At 33.8% G+C, this 22,633-nt stretch overlaps 1 protein-coding gene across 2 annotated transcripts; it reads right to left on the bottom strand.

The window, feature by feature from the left end:
* Positions 1 to 1,139: 1,139 nt before the first annotated feature.
* LOC126763737 (collagen alpha-2(IV) chain) lies at positions 1,140 to 21,617 on the bottom strand. 2 transcript variants are annotated; one of them, XM_050481487.1, is made up of 3 exons: positions 21,532 to 21,617; positions 15,004 to 15,816; positions 1,140 to 2,071 (listed from the first exon to the last, which is right to left on the bottom strand). In XM_050481487.1, exons 1-3 carry the CDS (start codon positions 21,608 to 21,610, stop codon positions 1,245 to 1,247), a joined length of 1,719 nt encoding a protein of 572 aa, XP_050337444.1. In that variant the 5' UTR covers positions 21,611 to 21,617; the 3' UTR covers positions 1,140 to 1,244. The 2 variants fall into 2 exon arrangements, with proteins under 2 accessions (XP_050337444.1, XP_050337454.1); XM_050481497.1 differs by lacking the exon at positions 21,532 to 21,617 and adding an exon at positions 15,878 to 16,087.
* Positions 21,618 to 22,633: the final 1,016 nt, after the last annotated feature.

The following is a 22,633-nucleotide window of genomic DNA, read 5'->3' as shown; positions in this document are numbered from 1 at the left end:
TCGAATCACCGTTAGAGAAGTTGCTGAGGACCTAAACGTATCGATTGGCAAGTTATGCGCAATTTGCGCGAAGCAATCCGCCAGAAACGCCCGCATTTGTGGAAGAACAAAAATTGGCTTTTGCACCACGATAACGCCCCTGCTCACACATCGTTGCTTGTGCGCGACTTTTTGGCCAAAAACAACACACTAATGATGCCGCAGCCACCGTATTCCCCAGATCTGTTCCCCTGTGACTTTTTCTTGTTCCCTAAACTGAAGAGGCCCATGAAAGGACGACGTTACTCTTCTCCTGACGAAATAAAGACGGCATCGAAGGAGGAGCTGAAGAAAAAAACAAAATGATTTTTTGAAGTGCTTCGAAGATTGGAAAAACCGTTGCCACAAGTGTATAATATCTCATGGGGATTACTTTGAAGGGGACAAAATAGATATTCATGAATAAATAAATAATTTTTGAAAAAACAAAAAATTCGCGATACTTTTTGGTTTGGTTTTTTGGATTGGTATTTCTCAATAAATTAATAAGTTATTACATAATTGTTCAAAATGGAAAACTGATTAAAACTCTCCCAAACGAAAATACTTGAATGTGATGTTGGCGTTCTTAGAATAACGGAACTTTTTGCTCGCGCAGTATTGGGAATGTTGCATAAAGAAATATACCTTGTTTTTTTACATGTTGTAAAAAACTACTGAATGACTTAATTATATGAGCACAAGGTATATTGTTTTTTTAATATGTATGTGAACAATAGCTTCCCAAAGATGACACCGCTAAATTTCTTCTTTTAATTTCACTTTAAAAGTCAGAAGCCACAACAATGTATCATCTGTATGAACATGGGCATGACTTAAGATATGCAAATATTTCCAATGAAAACATTTGATGGAGCAAGGGCAGAAAACAAAACCTATCTCTTTTCTTTCATAATACAATGATTTCTAATGTTTAGCTAACGAATTATATGTACATATGTATGTGTATGTATTTGTATGTTTGATTGTTATGTAATAAAAGTATTTTTTATACATTTTAAGCACCGTAATGTATTATCTTCAAAAGCGTTCAATTTCATAAAGCGTGTTCTCAAATTTGTTATTGATATGTTTGCGTTCTAAAATAAACAAAAGTTGAGTTATCTGAATTCGTAATTAGAACTGAATGTATTTATTGTGTCAGAAATAATAGATACTAAGCATTTTATTATTTCAAGTTTTTTCTTTCTTTTATAATTGCCAATTTATTTTGAGAAAGCAATAAGTTTGTAAGATTGTCGAGAATTTGATTCGGTGTGGCCTTTTATTGACCGTTCAGAAGAAATATTCTCTTCATAGTCTGCATCATTGATACTTATATTGGTTGCGGGTTTTTGCGTTCGGTATATCTGCATATTTTCTACGGAGTCATTAGGGTCTTCCCTCATATCTTCTGAATCTTCTCCATTTAGTTGTATCAAATCATTAAAGCCACGTGTACTGGGGGTCTGTCGGTAAATCCTAATGTCCACATCATTTGTTACATTATTTCTATTATTATTGTTTATGTCGATATTAGGATAATTGGTTGCGTTCCAGTCTGGCCAACGGTTAAATGGTGGTGGGTAAGGATATGCCGGTGGACCAGGTACGGGTATTATAATTGGAGCTGGAGCACCGTGATCATAGTGATGAGGATAGGGATGATGGCTATAGCTAGATAGACCGGGAGGGCCAATTGGTCCAAGACTCCCTGGAAGACCAAAATACCCATCCCGTCCTTTGTGTCCTCTTGGCCCAGGATCTCCCTTGTCGCCTTTTGGGCCTGGGTGTCCTTTCTTACCAGGATGTCCGGGTATTCCCGGTTTACCATTATTCCCTTTATGACCGGGATAACCAGGTGATCCTGGCGGTCCAGGTGGGCCTGGTGGTCCCGGAGGACAATGGCAATGGCTTGATTGGTAAGGATATAATGACGGTATAGAAACAATTTGGTCCTGCTTATATGGTAAACTAATATGTCTTCCAGATCCTTGTTCTACATTGTAAGTTCTGCCCAGAGTGCCGACAATCCACAAACCTAATAAATATGCTAAGAGTATTTCACTTATTTAAAAATCTAGATAATAAATAAATATAAATATAATATTTATTCCCGCTTACCAGGAATCGGATTTGTGCTTAGGTGTGACCTCATAGTGCGATGGCTGATAAACGACATATGTAGTTTACGCTCTGCATCTGTTCGTTATATAAAGGTTTTTTTTTTTGATTTTCTGTCAATCATTCTTAAACTTACTCATTCATTGACAGAAAAGTCGCATTAATTGTGCAAATACCGCTAAATATTATAGAATGGCATTATTACTTTTTTGTTATATTTGTACACATATGTATGTATGTATGAATTATTGGTGTTCGAAAGATACGGGAACTTTGTTGAATTTCGTACTTTAAGAATATCTTTCTTTTGACCTAAGAATTAAGTTAAAAAAAGAGGTGCGAATTCAGGGCGATACACAGTTAAGTGAATACATTTCTATGGTCACAACTACTTTTCAGTTACTTTATATATGTATGTATGTATAAGTAACATAGTTCCCTTCACGCTCTATATGCATAAGAATAATAAATTAATATCTACTTCAATAACATTTAACTGATTAGTGTGAATTAATGGGAATGTAATTCCAAAGTTTAGAGTTTATCTCGTGCAATATATTTTTTTTTTTAACATAATATCTTTCAGGAAAGCCAATGCTCTTTTCCGTCGTTCCGCGAAACAGGCCAAGCGTAAATGTTTTCAGGATTTCACAAGCAAAATAAATCCTTCGTCTTGTCCTAAGTTAATATGGAACGCTTTAAAAAAAAACTTTCTGGAGTGCCTAGAAATCTAACCATTCAATGCGTAAAGGGGCCAACAGGTTTGGTAACCAATCCATCCGATATTTCCGAGTTATTTGCAAACCACTATTCTGAAACAAGCTCAGATATTTCATTCAGCACACAGTTTCAAACCTCTAAAACCACCACACTGTCCGACACTTCCTACTCTGTCTCTCCTTTTTCTTTTTCTGCTAAACAAATAGAAACCAGCATTTCACTGTCTGAATTCGAGTTCGTTGCATCTACCGTTAAGGGTAAGTCCCCGGGGCAAGATAAAATTTCTTATCCAATTATCAGACATATGCCAAAAAGTCTCAAGCTCCGAGTGGTAAAGCTTTATAACAAAATTTTCAATACTGGTGTCTACCCCCAATTTTGGAAAACGTCCTGTGTTATACCAATACTTAAACCACACAAATCCTCCGATGAACTTGCTAACTATAGGCCGATTTCCCTCCTTCCATGTATGGGCAAAAATTTTGGAAAAGATCGTGGCTAACCGCTTGATGTGGTATGCTCAGCGAAACAAGTTCATATCACCGAATCAAGTCGCCTACAAAAAAGGTCAAGGCACGTTAGATGCTTTAATCCAACTAGACTACTTCATTACTATCGCTTTGTCCAGCAAAAACCACGTGTCCGTACTATCTCTGGACTTTCACAGAGCTTTCGACAAAATTGGAGCCCATATTATTATCCGACAACTTAGAAAATGGAAAATAGGCCAGAATATGATACGTTTTATTACTAACTTTCTCACAAACAGAAAACTCAAAGTCAACGTAAATGGTTTTCTTTCTTCAACACTCCCGCTTTCTAATGGTACGCCGCAAAGCTCACCTCTTTCAGCCCTCCTTTTTATCATTGCTTTCGATTATATTAGTAGGATGATAAAAAATTACATAGGAGTTGAGCACCAGATCTATGCTGACGATGTCCTAATCTACACAAAAGTCTCTGACGTTAATTTAGCTCAATCCTTATTTACTAATATACTCGCCAGAATTGAGACTTGGTCACTGGAGTCTGGTGCTTCACTTTCCTTAGACAAAACACATATCCTTCATGTATGTAGGAAGCAAAATTGCAACGGTATTTCACTAACCCACAACCAAACTAACATCGAATGTAAAACACAGCTGTAAATACTAGGATTAATTTTTGACTCTAATTATAATTTTAATGCTCACTGTAAATATGTCAGAAACTCGTTAATGTCACGATTAAATATTGTTAAATATCTCTCGTCTAAGCATTCATTTATTCATCCGAACACACTAGTCAATGTTGTCAGAGCTTTGCTAACTTCAAAAATAGATTATGGACTCCCCATCTACGGCAATTGCTCCAAAAGCAGTATCAACCTTTTAAATGCACCATACCATTGCGCAATACGGCGAAGTCTCCGGGTCTTTCCAACCTCGCCAATAAAAACGATAATGGCTGAATCTGGTTTACCAACTATTCAAAATAAAATTATAGATTCTTCGCTTCAAATTCTTGCGAAAACGGCTGAGAACACCAACCCATTACTAAATACAACTATCACCTATGTCACGAAAAAAAGAAAAATTCCAAGAATACAATCGGCTATTTCGAGATGCTTAAGTTTCGCTGAAGAAAATAATATTTTACGTAACGCAACACGCAAATTCACCACTCGACATCCTCCCTGTCTGATCAATGATAAAATACTACAGAATAAGCTTATGTTTTTGTCCAAGCAAAACACACCAAACGAAGTCTTCCAACAAACCTTTGCTGAACTGGAATCTAATTACACAAATAATGGCTGGAAGTTATTGTTTACGGATGGCTCCAAGTCCATCGATTCCACTTCGTTAGCAGTTGTCACTGCCACAGGAGAAATTATTTGCAATTGGCTTCTTCCCTCAACGAGCTCTGTATTTACCGCTGAAGGATCTGCTATCCTTCATGCAGTTAATTACGCAAAAAAAACGAAAGGAAAGTTCCTCATCTGTACAGACAGCAAATCGTGTATGTCTGCAATAACGTCTCCTTCCAATCGCAATCCCATAATAGAAGTTATCAGGGACGCGGTTATTGGTGCCCCTCAGAAAATCCAAGTAATGTGGATCCCTGGCCATGCTGGTATTACAGGCAACCACTTTGCAGACCTCGCTGCGAAAAATGTAGCCAGAGCTCCTGCCTTAACATACTACGTCTCAACCAAACAAGACATTTCTAATCTTATTAAGCACAAAAGGCATCAAAAAAACGCAAGCGAATGGAAAACATTTAAACATCACTACGCGGTCATAAACCCAGCCAGAAATCGTATAATCTACTCGTCAACAGTTCCAACTAGCGCAATGAAGACATATACTCGATTAAGGATTGGACACACTATCATAACACACGCCCACTTACTATCGGGTGAAAGCCCATCCATTTGCCCCCTTTGCGATGACACCGCTTCTATCAAACACTTACTCACACTCTGTCCGATGCTTCACCCAACAGCCCACAACTCTGGCAACATTGATCTCATAAAACTACTAAGTGAACCTTCAGAAAAAAACGTGATGATTGTATATAGATTCTTAAAAACCAACGATTTGTTAAAATATATTTAAGCAACTTACATCTTTACTAACCCTTAGCAAATAGAATTTTTCACCTAGATATAATTACAAGACGGCTGAAGGCCTCGTAGCCAGTGCTGCGTTTATGTATTTATATAATAAAACTCTTTTTGTTATATGAATTATTATAAATAAATAAAATAAATAAATAAATTTGAAGATAGTCCATGTGTTGAAAAAATATAAAACGAGTTCAGCTATCATACGAGTAGATGACTGTTTACAAGAGGCAATGCATTTTATTAACTTAACTTTTTTCTATGTAGTTAAAAAGTAGAATGAATAATTATATCAAATATGAATCTATTTGGGAAAAGTATCTTGATTTTCATGACAAGCTCGTAGTCTCTTTTTAATTGCGCTTATCTACAATTTAATATTAATATTTTTCTGATACTGGATGTAAGAACCAACTATTTTCTTAACAATTAATTTAAATGAACACAAATAGTTAGTTAATTATAATGTTAGAAAATGTAGCGCAAAAATTCCATATTCATTATTCGAGGAAACCGTTAAGGAATTCCAATAATATTCGGTAACCTACTAATTGAGATATCTGGAGTTAATTTTGTTGAACATAACCACTGTAAATATATAATGTAAGAAGGAATAGGCAAAAGTCTCCAATGATGAAAACTGGAGAGAATAAACATATATGTGTATATATGCATATGTGTGTGTAATTGCCTGGTATGCCGCGATCGGCATCTGTCGTTAGTTTTAAGTCTTTCGTAGGAGGCGAGCGTGTGCAGACGTGAACAGTTAATAAATAAATGTCTATTTGAATCTAAATCTGATGTTCCAAGTATTTTATTTACATAGTTGTCTGTGGGTTTGCTGAAGTTACATGGTCTATTTTTGTATATAAAAACAACAGGTTATGGGCCCAGACACATGTGGCGGTTATTTAATTTGTTCTTTGGTAATATTAATAAAATAAGTGCAAGTGTGGACTAGTGAAGTGGCTGTGCAAAGAGTTGCAGTGAATAGATAAATATTGTGATTTATAATTTGCATACTTGCAGACACACATAAAAACATAAACGTTTGAGTTTCACAATATTGCGTATTGCGTATTGCATTTTACACACAGCGGGCATTTCTTGGAACGTAGCTTGAACTGTACTTGGTTTGCTTGTTTGTGTGTATACACAGTGATATACATCCAGACGTTTTGTGGTTTTGCTACGCCGTTATTCTTTGCTACGCCGTTATTCTTTGCTGATCGAAATGGAAAAACCAAAACGAAACATAAAACCATTCGACGGAGATAAGTATTCAACTTGGAAATTTCGTGTTAAGTCTTTGTTAGAAGAAAGTGAATTATTAGAGGTAGTTGAGAAGGTGCCAGAAAAAATAACTGATCAGTGGCAAAAGAAGGAGCGCAGTGCGAAAAATATAATTATAGAATATCTTAGTGATTCTTTTCTAATTTTTGCAAACTCCGAAAATAGCGCTAAACAAATATTTGCAAATTTAGATGCTATATATGAGCGCAGAAGCTTAGCTTCACAATTATCAATCAGGAAGCAACTGCTGGCATTGAAGTTAAAAGGCGACACAAATTTATTAAATCATTTTAATGTATTTGACGAGCTAGTGACAAACTTAATTGCGGCAGGTGCTAAAATGGATGAGATGGACCAGGTATCCCATTTACTTTTAACTCTTCCATCCAGTTTTGATGGAGTAATAACAGCGATCGAAACCTTATCAGAGAGTAATTTAACGTTAGCATTCGTTAAAACCCGTCTCCTCGATCACGAAATTAAATTAAAAACAGTCAGTAAGGACACGAGTGGTAAGGTATTGCAGGCTGTTAGTTTAAAAGAAAATAAAGAGATTAAAATAAAGCCAAAATTTAAAAATAAGAAACAGCCATTTAAAAAGAATTTTAAGCAAGATTCTAAATGTTTTCATTGTGGCAAGGCAGGCCACTATAAAAAGGATTGTTTTATTTTTAAGAAAAGTTTAGATAATCAAAATAAAGAAAAGCAGAAACAGGCTCAATTAGCAAATACTCAACCAAATCAGGGATTTGCTTTTATGATGAGGAGTATGAGTAGTTTGCCAGAAGAGAGCGACATTTTGTTTATAATTGATTCAGGCGCTTCTGATCACCTCATCAAAGATGCTGCATTGTTTGCTGATTACCATGACTTGACAACACCTGTGGAGATTGCTACGGCGAAGAATGGTATATGCATTAAAGCTACAGCGAAAGGCATGGTTCATCTGAAATGCTGTGGTAATGAAATTGCTTTGAAAGATGTGCTATACAGCAAGGAGGTGCCGCACAATCTCTTATCAGTGAAGAAAATGCAAGAAGCTGGCATGACCATTGAGTTTAATCCAGGAGGTGTCAGAGTCACAAAGAATGGCCAATTGGTTTTCGATGGAAACAGTGAGTATAACGTTTCGGTTATTAAATTTCAATTAAATCATAAAATATATCTATCAACAATTAAAAACAAGGCTGAGTATCGTTTATGGCATAGAAGGTTGGGGCATATTAGTCTTGGCAAATTTATGGAAATTAAACGTAATGATTTATTTAGTGATAATCATTTGATAAAGAAAATAGAGTTAAATACTGAACTATGTGAGGCTTGTATTAATGGAAAGCAATCGAGACTTAAGTTTGAAAATATTAAAGATAAAGAAAATATAAAACGACCTTTATTTGTAGTGCATTCGGATGTTTGTGGTCCGATAACACCTTCTTCAATTGATAATAAGAATTATTATGTAATTTTTCTAGATCAGTATACACATTATTGTGTGACTTATTTAATAACATACAAGTCCGATGTATTTTCTATGTTTAAAGATTTTGTTGCAAAAAGTGAAGCTCACTTTAATGTGAAAGTAGTAAACCTATATATTGACAATGGTGGGGAATATCTTTCTAATGAAATGCGAGAGTTCTGTATAGAAAAAGGCATTAGCTATCATTTAATATCATTTAACGATTCCCCACGCTCCACAATTAAATGGTGTAGCTGAGCGTATGATCAGAACGATAACTGAAAAGGCTCGGGCAATGATTAATGGAGCTAATATGAGTAAACAATTTTGGGGTGAAGCTGTTTTAACAGCGACATTCTTGATAAATAGAAGTCCAAGTAGATCATTGCATAGTGTAAAGAAAACACCATATGAGATGTGGCATGACAAAAAGCCAATTTTGAAATACCTTAAGATATTTGGTTCAACAGTATATGTTCACAATAAAGTGAGAAAGCGAAAATTTGATGAGAAGTCAATTAAGTGTATACTTGTTGGATATGAACTAAATGGTCTCAAATTGTGGAATGTGGAATCAAGAAAGTTTATGACAGCTAGAGATGTTGTGGTGGATGAAACGAATGTTTTAAATTCTAGGACTGCAGATAGCTGTCCTGAACAGCTTGAGGACTCTGTCATGGAACTTGAAAGTAATGATCAAGTTGAAGGCTCTGTGTTGGAAAATGCGGATAAAGAGCAAACAGTTGAAACTTTGTATGAGAATGCAAAGAATGAAGAGTCAGTTATTCCATTGGGAATGGAAGGAAATATTGATAAATCTGATATTTTAAATACAGATGAGCAGCCTAGTGAAAATTCCATAAATCTAGATAATGCCGATCCAGTTATAAATACTGGAGATAACTCGCAACATTCTGACGTAATCAGAAGAAGTGAAAGATTAAAAGATAAACCTAAATTGTCATATAGATTATTAGAAAAATGTCTAATGAATGCTCACACATGTTTCAATAGTATTCCAACTAGTTATGAAAAAGTAAAACATCGAAGTGATCGAGTTTATTGGGAAAAAGCAATTCAAGATGAATTGCAATCACATTCTGAAAATAATACTTGGTCATTAGTAACAAAACCCGATAACAAAAATATTGTTGATTGCAAGTGGGTATTTACAATAAAACAAGATGAATGTGGTAATTTAGTTAGGTACAAAGCTAGACTTGTAGCACGAGGCTTTACCCAAGAATACTTAACAGATTATGATGAAACATTTGCACCTGTTGCACGAATATCTAGTTTTCGCTTAATGCTAGCGCTTTCAAACCAATATGGTTTAAAAATGCATCATATGGATGTAAAAACAGCATTTTTAAATGGAGTTTTAAAAGAAGAAATTTATATGAGAGTTCCTGAAGGGTTAGTACATAATGATAATACAGTCTGTAAATTAAATAAAGCTATTTATGGTCTTAAACAAGCAGCTAGGTGCTGGTTTCAAATGTTTGAGGATTCTTTAAAAGAAGTAGGATTTGTAAATACAGGAGTCGATCGTTGTATTTACATAAAAGACAAAAAAGATATTTCTAAAAATATCTATGTATTATTATATGTTGATGATGTTATAATAGTTACTGAAAATATTGTTACAATGTCTAAATTTAAATCATATTTAATGAGTAAATTCAAAATGATTGACTTGTTAGATATTCGATATTTTATAGGAATAAAAATAGAGAGAACAGAAGATCAAATGTATATGAGTCAATCAGCTTATATAAATAATGTGTTAAGTAAATTTAATATGCAAGATTGTAAACCTGTCAGTACACCACTTCCCAGCAAAATAAACTATGAAAATTTAGCATCAGATGAATTGATGGATGCACCATGTCGGAACGTGATTGGTTGCTTAATGTACATAATGTTATGTACACGTCCAGACTTAAGTGCATCAATAAGCATACTGAGTCGCTATACAAACAATAATAATAAGGAACTATGGCAATGCCTAAAAAGAGTTCTGAGGTACCTAAAGGGTACGGTTGATTTAAAATTAACTTTTAAGAGAAATCTTAATTACGAAAATATTATTATTGGATATGCAGATTCTGATTGGGCAGGAAGTGAAACAGATAGAAAAAGTACAACTGGCTTTCTATTTAAAATGTTTGATAGTTGTTTGATTAGTTGGTGTACAATGAAACAAAGATCAGTAGCAGCTTCTTCGACAGAAGCAGAATATATGGCATTATTTGAAAGTGTGAGAGAGGCATTATGGTTGAAGTCGTTAATCTCTGAAATTAAACTTAAATTGGATAAGCCAATAAATATCTATGAAGACAACCAAGGATGCATAAGCATAGCCAATAATCCAACTTGCCATAAACGAACAAAGCATATAGATATAAAATATCACTTTACTAGAGAACAAATCGAATGTAATCTTATATCTCTTGAGTATATCCCTACAGAAATGCAGTTGGCTGATGTCCTGACAAAATCATTACCTACAGCCAGATTCATTCAACTACGGCAGCAACTGGGACTTAATGAATAAACTTAATTTTCACAACATGGATATTCTGAACAATTCATAAATTTTTGAATATAAAATATATTAAAATGAATTTAGCTTTGGATCTTTAAAAACTTTAATGAATTTAATTTTTTTTTGAAGATATAATATGTTAAAATTAATTTAACTTAAGATTTTTGAACTTTAATGAACTTAATTTTGCTTTTGAATATAAAATATGTTAAACTTAGTATATGAATTTATATTATTATGTATAATTATTAGTATTACTAATTTTGAATGGTCTGATTAGGTTTTACTGGGTTTTCCTAATCCTTGCAGCAAATGCTGGACCATGAATAATTGTATCTCCCCAGAAAGCACATGCTCGTCGTATAAGAAATATTGTAACTTTTGAATAACATTTAAATTTTTTTTTCATTGAAACTTTTGAGGAGGTGTGTTGAACATAACCACTGTAAATATATAATGTAAGAAGGAATAGGCAAAAGTCTCCAATGATGAAAACTGGAGAGAATAAACATATATGTGTATATATGCATATGTGTGTGTAATTGCCTGGTATGCCGCGATCGGCATCTGTCGTTAGTTTTAAGTCTTTCGTAGGAGGCGAGCGTGTGCAGACGTGAACAGTTAATAAATAAATGTCTATTTGAATCTAAATCTGATGTTCCAAGTATTTTATTTACATAGTTGTCTGTGGGTTTGCTGAAGTTACATGGTCTATTTTTGTATATAAAAACAACAAATTTCATCCACTTTTGGCATCATGACATGCAATTATCTTAATAAGACATTGTATTATTAGATTCCTATATTACAGTGGGAAACCCCAACTTAAATATCCATCTCATCCTTTCGCTTTTCAGTATACAAACCAAGCAGTACTGGCTGTATCGCGATAAAACTTTGCACGAATAATGTCTTTCTAACTAAAAAGCCCCTAGCCGTTATATTAACAACTTCTTAATTTGTACACTGTAAAGGGAAAAGTCACTCCCCTTTAACAGAAATCTGCGAGGAAAAACACAACACCAAAAATTATATAAAGAATTCTATCAAGCAAAACTTCCTTTGGAAAGCCCAAAAGTACTTTAAGTCACCAGCAGACTCCAACATGCCTCTAAGGCAGTTGAATGTTAATTGGGCACGATAATATTACTCCGAAAAGGCTAATTAAGTTGCCAAACCTTGCCAGGCGTTCGATAAGGTCTGGCATGGAGAACTTTTATGGAAAATCAAAAAAGTTTTACCTTACAACTTCCATAAAACTTTGGAGCCATATTTAAGAAACAGGAAATTTACAGTTAAAGTAGCAGACTTCATATCAGAAGAACGAGCAATAAGGGCTGGTGTACCTCAAGATAGCGTGCTAGGCCCTACTCTGTATATAATACTTATACGTATGTATTACTGTGATCACGTTGAAAGATTAATTTAGATTAAGAATATTGGTAATACTGTTAGTGACATTTATGCTAAATTTCACGTCAAAATATTGATTAGTATTTGAGATACGCCTCGGTTTGAGAGGCTCTAAAGTGAGTTCTTCGAAAACAAAGAAGTGCGTAATACACAATCTCATACTGAATTGGTTATTCGTGATCATTTCGCCACATTTTCAACTAATATACGTATCGTGCCGCAAACACTGCATTCGCCTGATTTACCTTCGTGTAAATTCTGGCTATTCATCAAATTCACATGACCACTCCGAGGACACCGTTTTGACTCAATTGAGGATATAAAGGCTGAATCAAAGAAGGCTCTGATGGCCATCACGACGGAGGATTTTTCCAAGTGCTATGATGACTGTAAAATTCGTTGGCATAAATGTATTGCAGAGGGAGGGGATTACTTTGAAGGAGATGAAATGGACAAAATTCATCTTTCAATTTGATCACAGTAGTATATAGCAGACATTCCAACAGTATTAACATCCACTTTCACGGATGACACAGCTCTGATAAGCCGTAACAAATGACCCATCAGAGCATCAAGAGTATTCGAGCAGCACTTAACATCGATTTCGTAACAATGAACCTTGCCTTGCGCCACCTTGCATGTACATATATGCAACCTATATAGGAGGCGGAGTCACGCCCGCTTTTTGGAAATGTTTAACCCACAGCCCTTGTTACTGCAATCCCCTGTGCCAAATTAAAGTTTTATATTTTAATTTAGTTCTTAGATTATGGCTCAACTATTAGAAGGTTTTCGCTTAGTGGCTTTCTGTGGGTATGGCTGCGGTCCGATAACGCCCATTTGCGAACTCGCCTCGTTTTTTCCAAGGAACTCGTATACCAAGTTACATTAAGATATCTGAATTTTTACTCAGGTTACAGCTTGCATGGACAGACGGAGAGATTTAAAGTATAGCAGATAGTAAGCTTGATATGACACTCAAATATTTATTTCAATTTGTACTTGAATCATATGTTTTCTTTCTCTCTCATTTTAATAAATTCGCAATTATAGCAAAACGACTCAGCGTGTCTTTATACATAACTTCTCGAAGGCATTTTGTACTATTGTCGTACATGAAATCGCTTTAATTGCTTAAAAAGCAAAACTTTTTAATTTGTAATCGTCCTTTCCCATGTTAAGTAACACCCACGATCAAAACAATTTTTTACTTTTGTAATTTGTGGTAATCACAAAACTTGGTAAAATCGGTTCAATAGGCTCCCACTTAGCATATAATAGCTGATACTATACTATAATACTATAGTTTATTGCCGAACATATGTGAAATTGGTCTGTGAATTATCTTATCTCCCATACAGTTGCGTAGCTAGGGAGGGGGCCGTCGTCCCGGGCGCAATGTCTTGGGGGCGGCAAAACGATCTTCGCTGTTTTTTATTATTCAGAAAAATACTTCAATAAATTTTTTTTACAAAATTTATTATAAAAGATAAAGAGTTGTACACTCACAATGTAATAATCTGAATAACAATGAAAAATATTAATTTTTACTCGAATACTCTTCAGTCTTTGAGTTTGTCTTATATCTTTTGGCTTATATCTTTCTTAAAAATAGTGATAGAACTTAAAGACGCTCTTTTCTAGCTTTGTCTAGCGACGTGTCACTCACACAGTTACCCTATGCTTTGAATGTAACAAATACTTTTATTTCTCCAAATTTTCAAAAATGGTATTTAAAAACTCCAATTCGGGCAAAACTTCCTGCAAATTGTGTCAAAAGTGTACAAGATATAGGGCGAAAATGGGTTTTTTCTATGTCTTTTAATAAGATGTCTTGTAAATTTACTATCAATTTCCTCAAAAACCGTATTGTGAGAATTTTGGAACTTCAGAATTTGCGTGGCTTCTAGTTTCTAAATTGTATATACTTAATATCGAAGATATTTTCTAAAAATTCACTTTTGTTCGAACCACCTCATGATAGGTAGATAAAGGGGGGCGGCAGAACATCCTTGGCCCCGGGAGCCCGAAGTTGTAGCTACGCCACTGCTCCCATATTTACGTATAACAAATATTATGTACATGCATATATACAAATATGTCGGTCAGTGTGTGAGTTATTTAGATATGTATGTATAAAATTGCTTCAAAATATGTTCTCAAGTATATCTGAGCAATGTCAAAGTTTAATGCAGTTTATATGTAGTTATTGCATTTGAAGAATAATAAAATTATATTGATAGTTTAGAGTTGCAAATGAATGGTGTTTGTGTAGACCTTGATATAAGTAAGCTTCATATCCGTATTACATTAAATTTCGGTCATCTGCTTGACCTTTTTTACATCATCTCAATATATTAAATTTATCGTCTTCGTTTGAGTTAATATCACATATGTATACTATATGTACATACTATACATATGTATCTCATTTGAAGATAATTTTAATACAATTTTAGCTGTCGCGAAGTAAAATATAACAAAAAAATCAGTGAGTCTATAACGTGTAATATTCTTAATAAAATACCAATTTTGATTGTAACCCATTTCGTGAAATAATGAATATTGAATTCTTTCACAACATTTTTTAATCTAAATTTTTGTCAACATGAAAATATTTCTCCAGTTTCGATCTTATGTGATTGCGAGAATATAAAATGTTCGGTTACACTCGAACGTATCCCTTACTTACTTGTTTTAAATTGTTATTATTCTATTATTTTAAATTAAATCTCTTTAAATTTTTCGTAAATCAAAGTTTTACCAAAATAATAACATTTTTTTATTTTGGTTGTTTAATTAATCGTATTATATGCTTACAATTTAATTCTGCTGGGATTTGGCTGTGCTTCGATCGCCCCATAAGGTATTTATCCTCGTTGTTGCTATCTTCAGAATCATATATATCTTCGACACTCTTCCATTCTTCTATACCATCTTCCTCAAAAGAATTGTTTGTATTTTCTCTTAAATCTGTAGAACCGTCTTCATTTTTGTTTGATTTCAAGTCTTCAGTAAAGTATCGATCTGTGTTAGTTGGTCGATAAATATTAATATCAATATCATTTATAATATCGTTGTCATTTGTGTTATCGATATCAATGTTATATCTAGTTGTATTCCAATATGGCCATCTACGATAGTTTGAATATGATGGAGGATATGGGTATGGGTAAGGCTGGTGATAGATGTCGGATGGGGGCAGGGGTATTATATATGGCTGTGAAGGACCGCGATCATGATGATGATGTAGACCATATTCTCTATGGTGATAGTTATAGTCTGTGTGATCCGGTGGTCCGATTGGTCCTGGCAGTCCCACGTAGCCATGACGTCCACTGTGCCCTATTGGACCGGAATCTCCCTTATCGCCTTTGAGACCTTGAGGTCCTTTCTTACACGGGAAACCGGGTATTCCAGGTTTACCATCATGTCCGTTATAACCGGTTGGTCCTGGTGGCCCAGGTGGCCCTGGTGGTCCAGGTAGACAATGACAGGGACCGGAATGACCCGAATATGTTATCGGGACAAGTTGAACTTGTGAAGACGGCACTCCTATATATCTGCCAGTTTCTTTATTTGCGGCAACGGTTTTTCCTTCAGTACTGGCAGTCCTTACCCATAATGTGTAAACTGAAATTATATAAAATTAAAATAAAGTTTTGGGTGCATAAAATTATAAATTTCGGCTTACAACTAAATATAAATGTCCAAAGAACTAACTTCATTTTGGAACTGTTCGTAATAAAGCATTAATTTTCCTTTTATAAAGATCATGGAGAATTTCTTTTACACATACACAAACTTAGAAGACATTTCTCTTTTCAGTTCTCATTCCGTTTCTAATGTACTGAATAGCCATCTATCGGTAGTTGCTCATCCAGAGAACTTTTAACATTTCAAAGTTCTCTGGCTCATTTTCATAAAAATGTCATTCATTGTGCATACATACATATGCATTCAACGTACCTAAATAGACTTATACTTGTATACAGTGGACCAATAAAGTTTACATAACCTAGTTTTATTAAATTACGACACGTTTATTTGTTATAAAATGAATAAATTTTGTGGTTTTTTTCTATCCATTTCAAAATACACAAATAAAAAAAATTAATGCTAAAGCTGAAAATGTGCCTAACTCATATCAAAAAAGGTTACGTATACCAATCATTATTTATATAAATCAAAAGTAATTACAACAGTTTTAGCGGTTTTTGGCCAACATTTTGTTGCAATTTTTGACCCTAGATTTCTCCCCACTCGATTTCTAGTATTATTTCCGGTTATTTTGACCCACTTAATCGATGATCCAGTTTTTGGCCTTATTTTGAAGAAATTCGATGTTTGGATCAAATAAAAAAAATTAATGCTAAAGCTGAAAATGAGCCAAATTCATATCAAAAAAGTTTACATGCACCAATGATTATTTACATAATTCAAAAGTAATTACAATAGTTTTAGCGGTTTTTGGCCTACATTTCCTTGCTATTATTGTCCCTAGACGTCGACGTATGCTCCCTACTCGAGTTCTGGTATCATTTTTGGATATTTTGATCCACTAAGCCCATAATCCGTTTTTTGACCTTATTTTGAAGAAATTCGTTGTTTTCGAATACGGTTTCCAAAAAGTCTAGTGGTTGCGGGATTATTGGAGTTATTTTTATTTCCATAACAATCATTCACGTAGAAGATAAGACGTGCGTTTTGGGTCGTTATGCTGTTGTAAATAGAAGTGGCTGCTATTAACAGCCGATTTAAGCACATTTCAAATTTAAATTATTTTCTTAAAATGTTCAGATACATATGCTTATTAAAAGCTTAAAGCTTTAGCATTAATTTTTTCTTATTTGTGTAAAAAAAGAATATTTTGATATGCTAAGTATACATAAAATGGATAGAAAAAAACCACAAAATTTATTCATTTTATAACAAATAAACGTGTCGTTATTTAATAGAACTAGGTGTATGTAAACTTTATTGGTCCACTGTACGTATTTTATATGCATTTTCTTTATTTTAACAATGTGATTTGTATCAAAGGTGCGAGTTTTAGCGAATATGGAGTAAAGAAAAACCGGCACTCCACTTGCCTTGGTACCGTTTCTCCATAGCAGAAATGTTCGTCACTTACGTTCCCTAAATTTTCGGGGAAAAATCCAGAAGGGAGTCCAGAAAGTGAATTTTAAGGGACATGTTACATCCCATTTTTTTATAGGCAGTAAGTAGTTCAGTCACAAGATCTTTGTAATAATTGTCAACTTTCACATTTTCAAGAAAATTTTTAACAATGCTTTTAAAGGCACTCCAGGCTCGTATTTCAGTTTCTTTGAGCATTTCCTCAAATGTTTCATCTTTCATTAGTTCTCCTATTTTGCTTCACTGACTCTTGGAAATTTTTGTTTGAGATACAGAGCCCTCTTCCATTTCCGTCCATTGCCTTTACAAAATTCTTCATTAAACCCAATTTAATATGCAAAGGTGGTAGTAATACCTTTTTGGAATCAACTAGAGGTTCATTGGTAACGATTTTTTGTCGCAGAGTGAATGCCTGACGTACTGGCCACTGCTCGGTGTGGTCATGTGAATTTGCTGATAAGCCTGAAGTTACGCGAAGTTAAATGAGGCGAATGCGGTGGTTGCGGCACGATATTAATTGAAAATGTGGCGAAATAATCACGAATAACCAATGCAGTATGAGATTGTGTATTGTCACACTTTTTTGTTCAATAAATTCAGACATAATGAAAGTCGAAGAATTCCCTTTTAGAGCCTCAAATATTAATCAATATTTTGAGGTGAAATTTAGCATAGATGTCACCAACAGGACTACCAACTTAGAGAAAAAAAAAGTTACTGATTCGAAAAACACGCGAAGTATAAATAAAGTCATCTTTCAATTTGATCATACTAGTATTGTAAAATCTAAAGCCGCAGGTTACTGAATATCTGTGGGTGATAGAAAAATTCTGTTTTGTTGAAAATTACAAAAAGTGCCGAAATTCACTAATTCCCATATATAACAATTAAACATTTTTGATCTTTTGGTAAGAATATGTGGGTCCTGAGAATAATGTGTCAAAACTGGGAAAAATAGGATCAATACTTACAATAGCCTCCACATACCTAATATAAAGATTTTCGAAATTTGGTTGGACTTTTGAATGCATATGTATATCGGCAACATGAAGTGATTCTATGACCTATAATATAAGTAAATAAGATGACAAATATTATGTAATCAATCTACGATTTCGTTATATAGTGAATGTTAAATTCTTACGCAACATGTTTTAACATACAGTTTGAATGTTTTTGAGCATTGCAAATTGCGGGAATATAAAATGTAAGATTACACACGAACTTAAGACTTCCTAACTGGTTTTTATTTTATACCTTATTCTGTCACTTAATCACGAGATTTAGGCTGTTGAGTAGATTATCCCACTAAAGTACTAGATTTAAAAAGATTTAGACATCCAAAAATAACACTTGTTATTCCCTGAAGAGATTTGAAACTAATCTATTCGAAATTTCCATATGCGACTTCGATTTAATGCCATCTATTTGTCAATATGGAAATTTATCGCATTATCACAGCTCATTTATAGCCCTGACAGACGAGCAAAATTAATGCGCCTTAAGCAACGCTAATGCGCATTTCAATTTTATGGTGACAGGCGGCAGACTTGTGCATTTGACAGCTGATAGTGAAATTTGTTTATTTATTAAAAAAAAGTGAAATAAAAGTGTGCGAAAAAGTGAAGAATATTGGAAAAATGGATAGCAAACTGTGCGTTGTTTATTTTCTGTCATCTAAAAATATTAAAATTTGTTTTTGTTAATATACTTGCACATAATTTAATTAGCAATATAAAAACTGTTTACCTCTGAAGCTGTAAACACAAACAAGGCGGCAGATTTCAAGCGACATCTGTCAAACAATATCAAAAATCTGTCATTTTTAACCAATGTTGCCTCCTAAATTCAGCCAAATGCACGAAATTCTTGTGCATTACAAACTTGCATTCACATGGGTCAAATGAGTAAATAAATGTAACTTACCGTGCGATTCTGTAACTTGAGACAGTATCAAGTCTCTAAATTTGAGATTTTAAGTTAGAGAAAATTTTTGAGACTTGAGATGATATTGCTATTCTGTAAGTGACAGTCACAAAATCTATTACATTTCATTATTCAGAGATGTTTTTACACTTGAATGAAAATAAATATGTCGATAACAAATATTAAATTTTCTATAACATAGTCAAAAACATAATTATCAATGAAAATAAAAATATATGTTGACTTTGTTTCATAATATTTACGAAATTTATGTAAAATTGATTTATTTTTAACCTTTTCGTGTTTGAGTTGCTTACAAAATATAAAGAAACGACAATCGATTAATATCTATGATGATCTCTATTCAGTATATTCAAAATGGCAGACAAGAGTTCTTTTTAGTTTTGTGACCTGCTAACTACCAGATCTCAATATTTTGAGACTAACGCTAGAGACTGTTTAGTGAATAGTAACTAGTCTCAAATTGAGACTTTGCCTCAAAATGTCTCAAATAGAGACTAGAGACTGGTTACAGAATCCCGCTATTAAGCTCGCTAATGCATATTAGCGCTGTCGTCTGTCAGGGCTGTTAGACACTACAAGGAGAAAAAAAAAGAAAACCAACAAACGATTTAAAAGCAATGCAAATAAATTAAAATCCTCCGAATAAAAAATGCTTCCATATTTCCATTAAATATAAAATATTTAAAACAAGACGAATTTTATAACATTTATTTCTTTTAATAAATATTAAACGACGTGATTTCTTGAATGTCAAAACTTATGTTTTATAAATCTCCAATAGTAGCGAGAATAGTGTAGATTAGTTAATAGATAAATGTGATCTATACACTTAAAATTTTAGGTCCGAATATATTATATTTGCAAATAATCATCATATATGTAGTATGTACGTGCACGTTGCTTATACGAACTTTACCCTGCAAGACGGAGGTAACAGATTGCACAAACACATTAGGGGTATTCGGGATCTGTTGTATTTGCCATTGTATTTTTGTATTCGTGGTTTCTGTGGTTTTTTTAGTAAAAATCCAACAACAAAATATACATACCATTCAAATACAACAGTGTAAGAAAATACAATAGTGCGACCCTATTGTAATTGTGGTTTTTGTTTCGTACATTTCTCACAGCTGATCACATTTAAAAAGATGGCTGAAATGATGGACGCTGTAAGTTTTTATTGCTAAGCTTTTTTTTAAATATTTTAATAAAAAGTCTATTTTACAGAAGTTAAAAAAGGATAAAATAAGGCGGCGGGAAAAACCTAATAAGAAATGGACAGAAGAAGAAGTGGGACAAGTTCTTAACTATTTGCAGGAGCATCCGTCATTTGAAGTAATTTGCAGCTATTCCTATTTTGTTTGTTTATATTTATTTGTATGGACGCTTGTATATCTTTTTATACTACAGATGCCTTCTGCACAAATTTTTTACAAAAAAATTACTATTAGAAACAGGAATATCAGCAGATTGGAATTTAGTTCGGTGGAAAGTACGCAACATCCGCAACGCATACAACAAAGCAGAGCAGTTTAGAAATGGGACAGGCACCGGCCTGTTAGAGGAACAAGGTATCGAAAGTATTGATCGTAAGTATAATGAATTTCGAAATTTATATTTTATTAGTAATTTATTTTATGCTTTTAGAAAAACTGAGCAAGATGCGTCCCCATTATAAGCGATTGCAGAGCATATTTTTTAAGAGCAAATCGGCAGACTCGACACAGTACGTGTTCCAGTCCGAAGATGGTACAACTAATCATGGTGAATGTGAAATTATTCAGCAGAGCGAATATGACAGTGGTAGTATGTTCGTTGACGAAATTGCGACAACGACTGAAAGCGAACATGATAATGTATTTTATACGTTGCCGAATGATACCTATCGAAATTGCAACACCAGTTTCTTCTAAACGAGCTCAAAATATAAATGACAACAAGGCAGTAGAATTCGCTGAAAAGATGAGGAAATCGGCACCGAAAACAGCAATTAGCAAATTATTTGCACTACAATCGGAAAGAAATGAGCTACAAATGCAACGCTTAGAATTAGAAAAGGAGAAACACAGAGACTACATTGAAAGGGAGGAAAAACGGATAAGTATAGAAAAGGAGAAGTTTGTTTTGGAAAAAGAAAGACACGAGAAGATGTTTGAGCTGGAAAAAGAAAAATTAGCCATAGAAAAAGAGAACAATAAGGATAAATTAAAAATAATATAATTAAAAAGCTATTTATTTATAAGTATTTAAGTTACCTACCGTTCACATCAGCAATTTGATTTTCACAATTATCAACAATAAAATCTAATATTTTAGTTTTTTCGCTTTTTCGCGGCATATTTCTCACTTTTGTTTATTTGTTGTGGCACAAAAATCAGCTGTTCGGCAAATTTTACAACGACATTATAATGGGTGTGTTCGCGATTTTCTTGTGTATTTCTGAATTCGTTGTAAAAAGAAGGACCCAGAAGGAATCGTCGGAGACCCAATAAAGTATATATAAAAGATCAGTATGTCGAGCTGAGTCGATTTAGCCATGTCCGTCTGTCCGTCTGTCTGTATATATATACGAACTAGTCTCTCAGTTTTTAAGATATTTTTTTAAAATTTTGCAAACGTCATTTTCTCTTCAAGGAGCTGCTCATTTGTCGGAACGGCCGATATCGGGCCACTATAACATATAGCTGCCACACAAACTGAACGATCGTAATCAAATGCTTGTATGGAAAACTTTCACATTTGACAAGATATATTCACGAAATTTGGTATATGTTAATTTCTAAGGCAACAATGTAATCTCCGAAGAAATTGTTTAGATCGGTTAACTATAGCATATAGCTGCCATACAAACTGAACGATCGGAATCAAGTTCTTGTATGGACAACTTTCACATTTGACAAGATATATTCACGAAATTTGGTATATGTTATTTTTTAAGGCAACAATGTAATCTCCGAAGAAATTGTTCAGATCGGTTAATTATAGCATATAGCTGCCATACAAATTGAACGATCGGAATCAAGTTCTTGTATGGACAACTTTCACATTTGACAAGATATATTCACGAAACTTGCTATATGTTATTTTCTAAGGCAACAATGTAATCTCTAAAACACTTGTTTAGAACGGATTACTATAGCATATAGCTTCCATACAAGCTGAACACATAGTTACTAACAGAAATGCACCTGTGAAGGGTATTTAGCTTCGGTGCAACCGAAGTTAACGTTTTTTCTTGTTTATAATTAATTTCTTATACATATACATACATATGTATATATAGTAGGCCGGGTCGATTTGCGGGGAGACAAAAAAATCGCCCATTGCTCTATGAAAATCATATTCTAGGGATCAAAATAAG

Source organism: Bactrocera neohumeralis, chromosome 2 (genome assembly GCF_024586455.1).
Source record: "Bactrocera neohumeralis isolate Rockhampton chromosome 2, APGP_CSIRO_Bneo_wtdbg2-racon-allhic-juicebox.fasta_v2, whole genome shotgun sequence".
NCBI classification, from domain to species: Eukaryota; Metazoa; Arthropoda; class Insecta; order Diptera; family Tephritidae; genus Bactrocera; species Bactrocera neohumeralis.
The sequence above is the reverse complement of the archived record's forward strand: the minus strand, read 5'-3'. Positions and strand labels throughout refer to the sequence as shown.

Bases quoted from the DNA above. Each gene is read 5' to 3' on its own strand.
- LOC126763737 (XM_050481487.1), bottom strand. From the start codon at position 21,610: ATGCCGCGAAAAAGCGAAAAAACTAAAATATTAGATTTTATTGTTGAT. The intron at 15,817-21,531 runs GTAGGTAACTTA...ATATAATTTCAG, and splicing joins TCAAATTGCTGATGTGAACG to TTTACACATTATGGGTAAGG. The intron at 2,072-15,003 runs GTAAGCATATAA...AAATACTCTTAG, and splicing joins AATCCCAGCAGAATTAAATT to CATATTTATTAGGTTTGTGG.